We start from the raw sequence: 13651 nt of genomic DNA on the forward strand, positions 1-13651 counted from the left end.
TGGTTTCACTGTCTGTCTGTCACTGAGCAGCAAATGCAGAAACCCATTAAAAAAGATTACATAATTATACTGTTAGACAGTCTTTCACAAATATATAACAAACTCACTAATGCAGTTTATACACTGATTAAGATCTGCTTTTCTTGTAGAATCTTGGCCGACATACCAAATTTCCTCAGCTTCCTCAGGAAATACAGCCGCTGCTGAGCCTTCTTGACCAGCTGTGTGGTGTCAACGTCCAGGTTAGGTCCTCAGTGATGTAGACGCCTTGGTATCTAAAGCTGCTCACCTTCTCTACTTCACTCTCCCGGATAAACAGCAGCTGGTGAGGCCTCCTCTCCTTCCTCGTGTCTACTATCATCTCTTTTGTCTTATCGGTGTTGAGGGTGAGGTTGTTGTCCCCACACCATGACACCAGACCGGCCACCTCTCTCCTATAAGCCGCTTCGTCCCCTCCAGTGATGCGACCAATCACTGTCATCTGCGAACTTCAGTATGGTTTTATCCCTATTGGTGTACAGGGTGTAGAGGATGGGACTGAGGAAAGAACGATGAGTAGAAGCCATCCAGCTTCTCTCTGTACTGCCTCTTAGCCGCTGTAATGGCTTTCCTCAGACCATACTTCGCAGCTTTGTACTCTATCTCATTGCCTGATCTAAATGCAAGAGACCGAGCACGCAGCATGTGTCGTAACTGACTGAGATAGAGAAGCAGAAGAAAACCCAGAGCACACAAGACAGGAGACTATCAAAATAAATAACTAATACTGAGGCCAGACAGAGGCAGTAGATGGACAACAAACTTATAATTAACATAAAGCAGTGAAGAAACCAAAGTCCCAGATTCAATAAAACCATAAACAGAAGTTAAACATAAACACAAGGCTGTGGAGCTATGGGAACATAAATCCCCAAAACACAGAACGAACCTGAAGAAAGCATGAAAACAAGAAGATATACGAAATATAGAACCATAATAAAAATAAATACAAGAGTAGAGAAAACCTAAAGATCCCCAAAACTCAAACCACTGAGCCAAAGATCTTAATTTACAAATATTTTGGAAGAAAAACAAATCAACTGATAGTATTTTTACATGTATGTCAAAAATCTCTATTTATGTGTCACATAAACATTAAATACTACATACAGACTTCAGCTTCTCAGCTTCCTTCTTTGACTGCCACTCAACCATTTCTTATCTGGCCAGTAACAGGAAGGGTCAGGAAGCCCTGCCCTCTTTTGAAATGAGGAAGCAACTTGTTTTTCTCTCTGCTGAGGATGCACGGATGAAAGACGACACTTTATCGCAAAATTCAAGACTTCCCAGTGAGGAAAGACTGCAATAGTACCACAGGGAATACTGTGAATACTGTCATTGGCAATGTACTGTACCTGCTGCTAGGAGGCTCGTAAGGAAAGTGAAAGTAACTTGACAGTATAGAGAGGAACTAACTGCAACATGGCGTCTAAATTACAGGAAGATCTGTCGTGTCCCGTCTGCAAAGATATATTTAAAGATCCAGTCATCCTGTCATGTAAGCACTGCTTCTGTAATGACTGTTTACAGAAATACTGGGCAAACAAAAATGATTTGGGGTGTCCGGTCTGCAAGAGGAAGTCTTCAAAGGAGTGTCCACCTGTTTATTTTGAGCTGAAGAAGCGTTGTGAGGCTTTCTTACAGGAGCGAGCCTCTGAGCCCGTCTGCAGTCTGCACTCTGAGAAACTCAGCATCTTCTGTGTGGATGAGCAGCTGCTACTGTGCAGATACTGCACAGATCAAGAAGCTCACAGAAACCACCGTTTCCAGTCTGTTGATGAAGCATCTCAGGACCACAAGAAAAAACTTGAGGATTCATTAAAACCCCTGAAAAAGAAAATGAGGGCCATCCGTGAGGTTAAAGGGAAATGTGATCAAACCGCAGAGCATATTAGAACTCAGGCTGAAAGCACAGCGAGGAGCATTAAGGAGCACTTTCAGAAGCTTCACCAGTTTCTAGAAGAGGAGGAGGCAGCCAGGTTGGTTGCACTGAGGGAGGAAGAGGAGCAGAAGAGTCAAGTGATGAAGGAGAAGATTGGGGCTCTGAGCAGAGAGATAACAGCACTTTACCGCACCATTAAAGATACAGAAAATGAGCTGAGAGCTGGTAATGTCTCATTTCTGCAGAACTACAGAGCTGCAGTGGAACGAGTTCAGCAGCAACCTCTTCCTGATGATGCAGAGCTTGCCTCGGGAGCACAGGTAGATGTGGCCCAGCATGTGGGCAACCTAAGCTTCAATGTGTGGGTCAAGATGAAGGAGATGGTTTCCTACTGTCCTGTGATCCTGGATCCAAACACTGCTCATCCAGGCGTAATCCTGTCTGAAGATCTGACCAGTGTGAGGCAGGGAGAGCAAACCCAGGAGCTTCCTGACAATCCAGAGAGGATTGATCACTTCTTCTCCGTTGTCAGCTCCGAGGGCTTTGACTCGGGCTCTCACAGCTGGGAGGTGGAGGTTGGGGACAATACGGCCTTCGTGCTGGGAGTGTTAACAGACTCATTTCAGAGGAAAGGAGTCATTTGGCCTGCACTGTGGAGGCTGATGTTCTGTGGTGGTGAATACAAAATACTGTCGCCATTAGACCCGGGGTCAGACGTGCAAGTGACGAGGAACCCGAAGAGAATCAGACTTCAGCTGGACTTTGACAGAGGAGAGCTGTCATTTTATGACTCTGACACAGACACACACATACACACCTTCACACACAGCTTCACTGACAGGCTATTTCCATACATTAGCACCTGGTGTGACGTCCCAATAAAGATAGTGGCACTGAAGATCTCTGTAACAGTGGACGGTTCGTTGTAAAATGCCATGTGCGCTGATGAACAAGGCTAAAAAATTTTGGCTGCCAAAGCTAGAACCTGTTAAAACTACAAGTTTTTACTTTTTCACCTCTTCTGTCATCTGCGTTTCATTTTGCAATGCACAAAAATGCAGTCAATATTTAATAAACCGATAATTAGGTAAAGAGGTGCATGGTAACCTAATATTAACCCTGACACTTGTCTTAAATGGCTTGCTGGTGACCTAGATGGTGAAAGAAGTGTAACTTTAAAGTATTTATTTGTCATTTTGTAGTTTCTGTAACGTTATTAAAAACACACCTGCACACTTTGTTTTTTGTTGAGTCCCTTACACTGATGTAAATCCAGGTAACACAGAAGATTGGAGTTTGTACGTGCTTTGTTTCTAGGGGCCACCGTAAATATACTTTTATTTATTCACTCCACATGAAATGTAATAAATAAACTATAAAATACAAAAACCATCTACACACGTCGCCTTCACACACTTCTCCGCAACTTCAGGACGGAGCTCCATGTAACGCCGATACAACCTCCACTGTGAGGAGAGGTTACCGAAGGCACACTCCACTACCAGCTGGGCCCTGGAGAGGCGATAGTTGAAGATCCTCTTCTCTAATGGGAGGAGGCGTCCAGGGAAAGGCCTCATGATCTCCCGCCGCAGCGGGAACGCTTCATCAGCCACAAAGACATGGGGATGGGCTCCACGGTCTTCTCCACCAGGTAGAGGCTGGTCAGGAGACAGATGGAGAGTCCCAGCCCAAAGAGCCTGACCAAAGGTGGAGTTGGCCAGAATACCTTCCATATCCCCCAACATCAATGACGCGGAAGCGATACCCTGCATCCACAAATGCAAGGAGAACAATTGAAAAAGTTCCCTTGTGGAACATGGATCCTGAGTGCCTTCATCTGGACGTGCTTCCCATCCAGAGCTCCACAGCAGAGAGGGAAGTTCCAGTGCTCCTGGAATCCCTCTGCGATGGACCGCCAGTCTTCAGTTGAAAGTACAGCCATGAAGTCGCCCACTAGACAGTCCCAGATGGTCGTTGCTACCTGGGGGTGATCTGGCACACCGTGGACACACCGACTCTGAAACTGAATGCGATGGTCCTAAAGGAGTCCCTGGTGGCACATATATATATTACATAATATATATTAGATATAATATAAAACAGTCAGTTGTGTTTTGTTTTAACTTTACGATGTCCTAATTTGATTGGTAGCAACTTTTACCACTACAGTGTGCCAATCACTCATAATTCCTAAACATGTCAATCAGGTAGGAACGAAGTAAGACATTAATAGAAATAAAGAGTTGGATGTTGACATGTAGCCCTTTCCTTTCTTAAATCATTAATATTTTTGAAAAATTAACCTGTGATAAGACAGCTTATCAAGATAGAATTGTTATTATCAGATAACTAAAGATGAATCAGCTTTCTTGATGCATTCTCAATTATCCAGGAAAGTAAACCCTCTGGGTTTTGGTCAGTGGTTGTTGATCAATGGTCATGAGAATTTGCATAATTATGATTAAGGAACTGACCTCCCAGCCCATTGTTCCCTGAGTGGGCTGGTTTCAGTCATTATGCAAATGCACTGTTTATAAGATTGGGGAAACCTGCAGTCAGCTGAAACTGAAGAAGTCACTTGGATGAGTGACGAAACGTTTCTCCCACAAAACGCTACGTCCAGATGAACAGAATCAACTTTTGGAGATGAACCAAGCTGTTTACAATTTTATCTAGCTCTCAGTTTTAAAAAGGCTGGTGACCCCTGCTATGGTCTGACAGCTGCAGTTGGATATACAAATATTCGACTGGTTCTATACCAGAATTAAACCAGGTCTAAGTAAAAAAAAAATAAAAAAAATAAGGACTTATCCGTTAAACTAGCTATGTAATTCCTAAATGCGTGTAGTTTAGGGTAGATTATTTTACCTCGATATGACTGGCTCTGATGAGCCTAAGGTACCAAACATACCAGCGACGTTTATACCGGTTTTGTAGCTCCTCGGAAATTAAAACAGTACACAACACACTGAGCATCATTTATTGGTCCATTTTTCAGTTTTCGTGCTGTGGTGTGAACGACCAGAAATGTGTGGAATAAAGGGCAGACTTGAACGAAGGCCAGCTTCTCAAGCCCATCCTACTCGGCTGTTCAAAGAATCCTACCTAGTAGGATTCTTCGGAGCACCCTTCCCTGAATTTGGACACAGCATATAAATTAACTCTAAATCATGAAATCCTTTTATTCATTTAACTCTTACAACTGTAAATGAAGTACCTTGGTAACCAAGCATATGATTTTTAAACCTTTTATCAACTTTATATATTTTAACCACTTTTATAACCATGAACTTTCCCCCCCGTTTTCCTTTATACTCTAAACCTGAATAATTTCGGACAATGCTACACTCCGGACATTCTTTCACCATGTTAAATTTACTCTTTCACAAGAGTTGAAATTCCAGAGTTAAATTGACTCTAAATTGAGTCAGGATTTAACACTGACCAACACTGGGTAGTGTTATATGAGATTAACACTACAGGCTAAATTACGCCGTAAAGAGCATTATTTATACATTTAAGTATGCATATTTTACTCTAGTTAATTGATAAATAAACTCAGAATTAGAATGCATATGAAATATATAATTCCCTTTTTTTGGATTGTAACTTGTTGTTTGTGAAGGTTCTCAGTCATCCAGGTCAGCGTAGTCTAAGGAGCTTGGGGAAAAAAAGCGTCTGGACTTCTTTAAGATGCTTGAAGACGTTTCACCTCTCATCCGAGAAGCTTCTTCAGTTCTAGGGTCCCCCCAAGACGGACAATGGACCCCCTAATTATCCTCTACCTAATCACACGAGCCAAGGTGTGAAAGACTGCTGATTTTGCTGTGTGTGTAGCAGCAAAGAAGCCTTGAGAAAACAAGAATGATGAGCGAATCTGGACTCTGATAACGTCTTGCTCTGCTCTCTGTGTCAATGACGCCTCACATTGAATTTGTGAACAAGGTTTTCATTTTAGCCACTTTGATTTAAATTTTGCGTAAATAAATCCATATGAGAGTTTTAATTTTAATGCACACTTTTAACCAAAACAACAGAAACTAACACAAACACCACTTAACAAAAAGCTGGCACAATAAAAGGTGATGGACTAACGTCAGTCATTGTGAGGATTATGTGTAACAGGACAAAGAAAATCCCTAAAAATACTTCATTTTTTAGATTTATGTTGTAGTTATGTTGTTATTAATTTTTTACTGAAATACTGGCAACATTTCATACCTCTATAAGCTACTGAAGTAGAGTGTTGTATTTCAACAAGCTTATTGAATTATAATATTATAGTTTTGTGTCAAGACTATTAATTTTTATAATCTTCTACTTAATTACAAATCCAGAACTAATTAAACCAGGATCTGAAAAAAAAAGTAATTTTGCTCAAAGATCCAAACTTTAGCTTCTGTTTAGGATTTACAGTCTAGCAAACAGAGCTTAGATGTAGCTCATCTCAACATTAAGATTCTCTTTCCATTCTTAACCTCATTTAATCCATCTAAAATTGGACAGAAAGCAGCATTTATCTATTACGTCAATTTTTTTATCCACCATCTTAGTCAACAGTGTATTTCCTTCTCATTGCTCTCACAGCAGCATTTAAGGCACACAATGGATCATCATCATCTTTAGCTATGGTGAACAGGAGGAAATCCTCAGAGAACATGAAACAGCACAGCCGACACATTCACTGAAGGCTGGTGGTAATTACTCAACTCACCAGTGAGTGCTAATCATGTGTTCCTGTCAATATTAATCACATGATCATTGTATAAAACTCATTCATTGCTAAAACTCAGTCAGTCGTGGGCTTTTTCTGCTTTATGGCTCCACACTGGTTTGCGTTTCTCTATGAAGGCGCGGATCCCCTCCTGCCCGTCTCTGAGAGCCAGGTTGTCGACCATCACCTTTGATGCGGTGGCATACGCAGCATCGCGACCTTGAGCCATTTGTCTTAGGAAGGAAACATACAGAAACAAACACCACATATTTTAATTTATATTTAATTGTGTTGTGGTTTGCAGTGTGTTGTGTTGTTTCACTTTAAATTTGTTTAAAAGGAAAAAGCTGAAAATTTAAATAGTTAAAAGTTAAAATGTAGATAGTTGGTTTTTGTATTATGATTTATTTATTACATTTTATGTGGAGTGAATAAATAAAAGTATATTTACGGTGGCCCCTAAAGACAAAACACGTACGACCGGATTTGGTGTGTGGTAGTAACAGGTAAATGAACATTTTTTTAATTATTTGAATATATATGAGTGCTTGTGTATAAATACACAAACAATATACATATGCTTTCAATTGTGTAATGTGATCTAGGTAGCTCTGTTTTGAAAGGTCAGCAATGTGTTTTGGAGTTTGTACGTGCTTTGTCTGTAGGGGCCACAGTATATATTTATATAGAAACATATATAAATAAAACTTCTTTTTTTACGTTAGTAATTCCTTTTGTGCATAATTTCATATTATTGTTAATAATAAATTAATTAAAGCAACAAAACAACCTGAAGAGCCGGTTGGGAGCCGAAAGAGCCGGCTCTTATTAGTGAGCTGAACCGAAAGAGCCGGTTCTCTAAAAAGAGCCGGAAATCCCATCACTAATTCCTATGAAATTATTGCCATGGAAACCGTCTGTGAGTTTACACACTGTAAATTCTCACCTTTGGAAAGTGGCCTTTCCGAGGGCTACAACAGGTCGGCTAGCTTTACAGATACGCTGGGCGATGGCTAATGTTTCCTCTTCCAACTGCTCCTCCGGCACCACTTTACTGACCAGACCGTGGAGCAAAGCATCATGGGCTGAGATGGGAGTTCCTGTGAACAACATCTCCATAGCAACCTGTTTAAAAGAAGGAAAGGAAGGTGTGTATTGATTAGAGCTAAATACTAGAATACTAAGGATGTTTGTTCACAATTGAGTAGATCCAAAGAGAGACAACATGTTCTGAACACGTGTCCTCTTAGAAGAATCAAAATCCAAAAGTGATATTGACTTCAAGTGATTCAGAGCTGAATGACAGATTGATAAACTCCAGAGAACAGCGTCCTGTTTTTCATGAGTGCCTCATAGAAAACAGGGTTTAACTGAGAACTTTTCTGTTGAATAATTTTCATGATGTTCATTTATAGACCAAGCTAAGACAGGGTGTAAATAAAGATTTAAAAAAGGACCTCGTGTACCTTTAATTTACTCGTAGTGACTGTAATTACTCAAACCTTCAAAACACAAAACAAAAATGTTAAAATTGATTATTAATGAGAATAAACAAAAAACAGCCTTTAAAAAGCAGACGTTTTTTAAATGACTTCGGTTTATGATCATTTCTGATTTTATCTTGATCTTTCGCATAATGTCATGTGAATAACGAACTTTTCTAAGTCCTAACAAGAAGAAAATCTAAAAGTTTCCATCGAATGAAACTATAAAACCAAAAATAATTGGAGGAGCGCCTCACCTTCCTCGGCACCGCTCTGCCAATGGCCACCGCCGGCGTCGAGCAGAACAGACCCACGCTGACACCCGGAGTAGCAAAGGTGGACTTCTCCGTCACCACAGCGATGTCACAACTGGCAACAAGCTGGCATCCGGCTGCTGTGGCAACACCGTTCACCATGGCGATCACTGGAACAGGTATGTCTTGTATCAGCGTCATCACCTGCAGCACAGGGCGCAAATCATAATATTTAAAACGTTTTTCCTTCATATTTATATTTATGTGGAGATCTGATGTTTCCATCATTTGGGACTTTTAGTGATTTCTTTGAATTGTTCTAAGGAGAATAATGGATTTACACAAGTTGCGAAATTCAGCTCAAAGCTCAAAATAACCATGACATTCATGCCCACGATGAATGGACGGAAACTTGTGACCAGAACTGTACCTGAGTGTCTGTAACAAAGCAAACAGTACAGTGATTTGTCAGCATGTAAGCTGCAGTCACAGTAAAAACACAAAACAAACAAACCAAAGAAGCTGAGGTGGATAGATCGATCTTTGACAGGGCAATCAGTGGTTTTGATAACAAAGTCCACCTTATATATAAAGTTTGTCTCTTTTTCATGTTATTTTAAATTAAGCAAATTTGGCTTTTTGGTCACATAAACTGTCTGAAAACATCTGTTTTTATTTTGCAGTTGTTTCAATATGCATGGCATGATTCATTACATTTTAATTCACAAAATTATCAATAAACGTCTCAGTGAATGACAAGACAAGAAGACAGAGAAACACTAACTGACCTCTGAGCAGGTATGAAACACCTTTGTGTGATATTCTCGACCCTGAGCAGATGTCAGCTCCTTCAGGTCGTGTCCAGAGGAAAACACTGGACCTTTGGCTGAAATACACATAACAATGTCAGACTGGCATTTGGCTTTCTCTCTGTCACACGCGTAATAGACAAACACCAACCTGATAGGATGACAACTCTGAGATCCTCGCTGTCAACATCAGCTAAGATGTTCTCTCGGAGAGACTCGAGCATGGACAGAGACAAAGCATTCCTCTTCTTGGGGTTGTTTAGTATTATTCTCCTGAAGACAAGAAGAAATTTTTAAAAAAAATATATTTCTTTAACATATTTCAGAACAATTTTCACCAAGGTTACAGAAATCATCTTTAAAATGATTCTGTAATATAGGCGTCTGCCACCTTTTTTCCTTTCTTTTATTTCCCATCTTTGATTTCGCTGAAGGTGATGAGGTAGAGTGTCGTAAATAGATATTTGCCCTTTTCCTGATTTCTTAATTTTTGAACATTTGTCACACTTAAATGTTTCAGATAATCAAATAAATTATAATTTTAGAGAAAGGTCTGAATAGCAGCAGACCTGCTGAATGGAGAAATCACTTAAATAGAGCCTGATGACCATGATCTAAAGAAACAGCTGAGAAACAAAGTCACTGCACCAATGGTGGCACAACCAGTTATTAGGTTTAGGACACAAATACATTTTCACACAGGACCAGGTACGTTTGGAGAACTTCTTTTCCTTAATACATGAAAACATAATGTAAAAACTTCATTTTGTGTTGACATCATAGTGGGTGAAGACAGGAGAAAAACAGAAAAAAATGGTCTGGACATTACAGACAGTATAATGTTCACGTTGTTGCTCATGAAATTCAGATTTCGAGCTTTTGTGCATTTAAATTAAACCAGTAACCTGAAAACATGTTCCCCATTGTTTCCAATTCAGAATAGCAGACATTTTAACCGCTTTTCACTGACGTAATATTCATCCCGAGTGTACTTTGTGTGTACGTGTTGGTCTGACACACAAACTGAGGCACTGTACGGATCACTACAACAAACTGCTGTTGTGAAAGTCTTGCTCCATAATTGTTGTGCATCTGTATAAGGGACCAGATACGGTAACTAGCTGCACCTTATTCCGTCGCTTTGCTGCTTCAGTGTCAGCGGCTCCGCTTCGCTCTGCGAGTAGAAACGAGCACCGGACAGCAGCGCGGTTTTCCTGCCTAGCTGAAGCACACCGAGGCATGTACACAGTACGCTCCGTGCCATCTTGCCCGTGGCCGCTTCGTCTTCACGCTCACTTCCGGTGTTCTGAGAATCCATCCCACCTGACAAACCATCCTACCCGTTGTTTCTACGCATGCGCACAACACGAAATTCACAGTGTTGCCAACTTAGCAACTTTGTCACTATATTTAGCGAGTTTTCAGACCCCCTTAGCGACTTTTTTTCTAAAGAGCGACTAGCGACAAATGTTCCACGATGTGGAAGAGACATAAAGTAACCCTAAAGTAACCCTAACCCTCTCCAACAGCGTAGGTTACAATTACATCAGCATGACCAATTATGCAAATTAGGCGATGATGTCATTTTTATTATTATTAGTCCTTTATTTATCCAGGTAAAAATCTCATTGAGATTAAAAATCTCATTTTCAAGTGAGACCTGGCATCATGGCAACAAAAGTCAAAATACACATACCACATAAGTATATAACATTTAAAACAAATACAATATCCCATACCAACATGTGTAAAATATACAATAACAGATCAAATTACATTAAAAACAATCACACTGAGTGAAAGAGTTATTCTCTCGTTCCTTTAAGACAGACTTAAACTCTCCCAAGGTAACCAATTCTGATCATTTCAGTTCCTTCTGCAGATTATTCCAGGAAGCAGGGGCAGCGTATTAAAAAGACTTTTTCCCCAATTCTGTTCTGATTTTTGCGACAATCAATTGTATGATATTGTGAGAACAAAGGCTGTATTGGTTGTGGTTTTTATACATATAAACAGATAAATAAGATGGAACCAGCCCAAGGAGAGATTTATAGATAAAGATCAACCAATGGGAGAGTCTGTGAATATGTAAAGATGGACATTTAGCAGCAGCATACAAAGAACAATGATGTACACGATTTCCATAGCCAGTAATAAAACGTAAAGCACAATGGTACACAGTATCCAACCTCTTTAGGTAGTGGGTAGGTGCATTCATAAAAAGCAGGTCACCATAATCCAATAAAGGTAAAAAAGTTGCATGAATCAAGTGTTTTCTCACTTGGAGGGAGAAACAGGATTGATTTCTAAAAAAGTAACCTAGTTTTAGTTTTAACTTCGACACAAGCCTTTGAATGTGAGTTTTAAATGACAAATTCTGATCTATAATGATCCCCTAGATACTTGTAAGATGTGACCATTTCAATTTCAGTTCCTTGAATTCTTTTAATCTTAGGAGACGTAGCTTACAATTCTTTGCCATTTGAGAATAACATGAACTTGGATTTCTCTGGATTTAACACCAACTTAAGTTGAGTTAAATGGGACTGAACTACATCAAAGGCAGACTGCAGAAATTGCAGGGTTTGTTCTACTGAAGGGGATGAACAATAAATAATTGTATCATCTGCATAAAGATGAAATGCTGCATTTGACAAATTATCACAAAGGTTGTTTATGTAAAGAGAAAATAGCAATGGCCCTAATATGGAGCCCTGTGGAACTCCTTTGGATACTGGGAGAAAAGAGGAAGAAGACCCAGCAGCATGGACACACTGTTTTCTTGCTGACAAGTAATTTGAAAACCAACTTACAGCATTTACAGATAGACCAATATTGTGTAGTCTATTTAATAAAATAGCATGGTCAACTGTATCAAAAGCCTTTGACAAGTCAAGAAAAAGAGCAGCACAGTATTTTTTGCAGTCCATTGAATCAACGATGTCATTAACCACTTTAACAGCAGCAGTTATTGTGCTGTGTTGTTTTCTGAATCCTGACTGATGTTGGGAAAGAACTGAATTTTTGTCCAAAAAGTCTTTCAGTTGTTCACTAATGAACTTTTCTAGAACGTTTGCTAGAACACACAATTTAGATATGAGCCTGTAGTTATTAACTGAAGGATCACCTCCTTTCAGCAAAGGGAGAACATAGGCAGATTTCCATATTACAGGGATCTCACTGTTCGAGAGGCTAAGATTAAAAATGTAAGTTATTGGTTCTGCTATAAAATCTGCAGCCAACTTAAGAAAATAGGGATCAAGTTGATCTGGTCCTGCAGATTTATTTAGATCCAACAGATTTAAAGCCCTGTGGACCTCAAAAACATTTAGCGGAGAAAAACTGAAGGGTTGGACCACAGATTCAGTTTGAGCGGTTGCAGAGAGAGCCTCTTGTTGATTAAGCTGTTTTAAATCTGGATATAAATAAATATCAAATAGAGATCCTGAAGAAACAAAAAGTTCATTAAAGCAGTTTAGAATGTCACATTTCTCTGTTAAAGTGCAGCAGTGTTTTACAACAAAAGTTGGCATTTCATTTGTAGTTATGTCCCAATAAGAAGATTTTATTATTTTCCAGAATCTTTTAGGATCGTTCAAATGTTTAGTAGTTTTTGAAAGATAGAATTCTGATTTGGCCTTTTTAATTAAGGAAGTTGAACGGTTTCTGAGCTGTCTAAAGATCAGCCAATCCGCTTCGGATGTAGTTTTTCTGGCCTGCCCAGGCAGCATCCCTTTTTTTGAGTAGACTGGAGAGCTGAGGAGAAAACCAAGGGTTGTTTCTACATTTTACTCTACATTTGCGCATGGGGGCATGTTTATTTATAACTTTGATAAAAGTGTCATAAAAATAATTCCATGCCAGCTCAAGATCAGTTATCAGGTAGATTCTATTCCAGTTATAGTCCCATAAATCATGAAAGAAAGCTTGCTCACAGAAATGCTTAAAATCTCGTTTAAAAACTATTTGTGGCCTTGATTTTGGGAGCACTGCTGACGTCGACTGAGAAAATTGTCAGGTGGTGGAAGGAATACTTCGAGGACCTCCTTAATCCCACTGACACGTCTTCCGAGGAGGAAGCAGAGTCTGGGGATGAGGGGAATGACCCGCCAATTTCCGGGGGCGAGGTCACTGAGGCAGTTAAACAACTCCTTGGTGGCAGAGCCCCTGGTGTTGATGAGGTCCGCCCCGAGTTCCTGAAGGCTCTGGACGTTGTAGGGCTGTCCTGGTTGACACGCCTCTGCAATGTTGCGTGGAGATCAGGGGCAGTACCTGTGGACTGGCAGACCGGGGTGGTGGTCCCCATCTTTAAGAAGGGGGACCGGAGGGTGTGTTCCAACTACAGGGGGATCACACTCCTCAGCCTCCCTGGGAAAGTCTATGCCAGGGTGCTGGAAAGGAGAGTTCGTCCGTTAGTCGAACCTCGGATACAGGAGGAACAATGCGGTTTTCGTCCTGGTCGCGGAACA

At 40.3% G+C, this 13651-nt stretch overlaps 2 protein-coding genes across 2 annotated transcripts; one reads left to right on the top strand and one right to left on the bottom strand.

The window, feature by feature from the left end:
- The first annotated feature begins 898 nt into the window (after positions 1-898).
- LOC308399893 (zinc-binding protein A33-like) lies at positions 899-2947 on the top strand. The gene has a single exon (XM_080887309.1). It carries the CDS (start codon positions 1462-1464, stop codon positions 2848-2850), a length of 1389 nt encoding a protein of 462 aa, XP_080743435.1. The 5' UTR covers positions 899-1461; the 3' UTR covers positions 2851-2947.
- Positions 2948-5035: 2088 nt separating this feature from the next.
- echdc3 (enoyl CoA hydratase domain containing 3) lies at positions 5036-10511 on the bottom strand. Its single transcript, XM_080886836.1, has 6 exons — positions 10310-10511; positions 9334-9455; positions 9162-9259; positions 8377-8577; positions 7582-7760; positions 5036-6868 (listed from the first exon to the last, which is right to left on the bottom strand). Exons 1-6 carry the CDS (start codon positions 10498-10500, stop codon positions 6715-6717), a joined length of 945 nt encoding a protein of 314 aa, XP_080742962.1. The 5' UTR covers positions 10501-10511; the 3' UTR covers positions 5036-6714.
- Between the last annotated feature and the right edge of the window lie 3140 nt (positions 10512-13651).

This window comes from Rhamphochromis sp. 'chilingali' (genome assembly GCF_963969265.1).
Source record: "Rhamphochromis sp. 'chilingali' genome assembly, chromosome: 7".
Lineage (NCBI taxonomy): Eukaryota > Metazoa > Chordata > Actinopteri > Cichliformes > Cichlidae > Rhamphochromis > Rhamphochromis sp. 'chilingali'.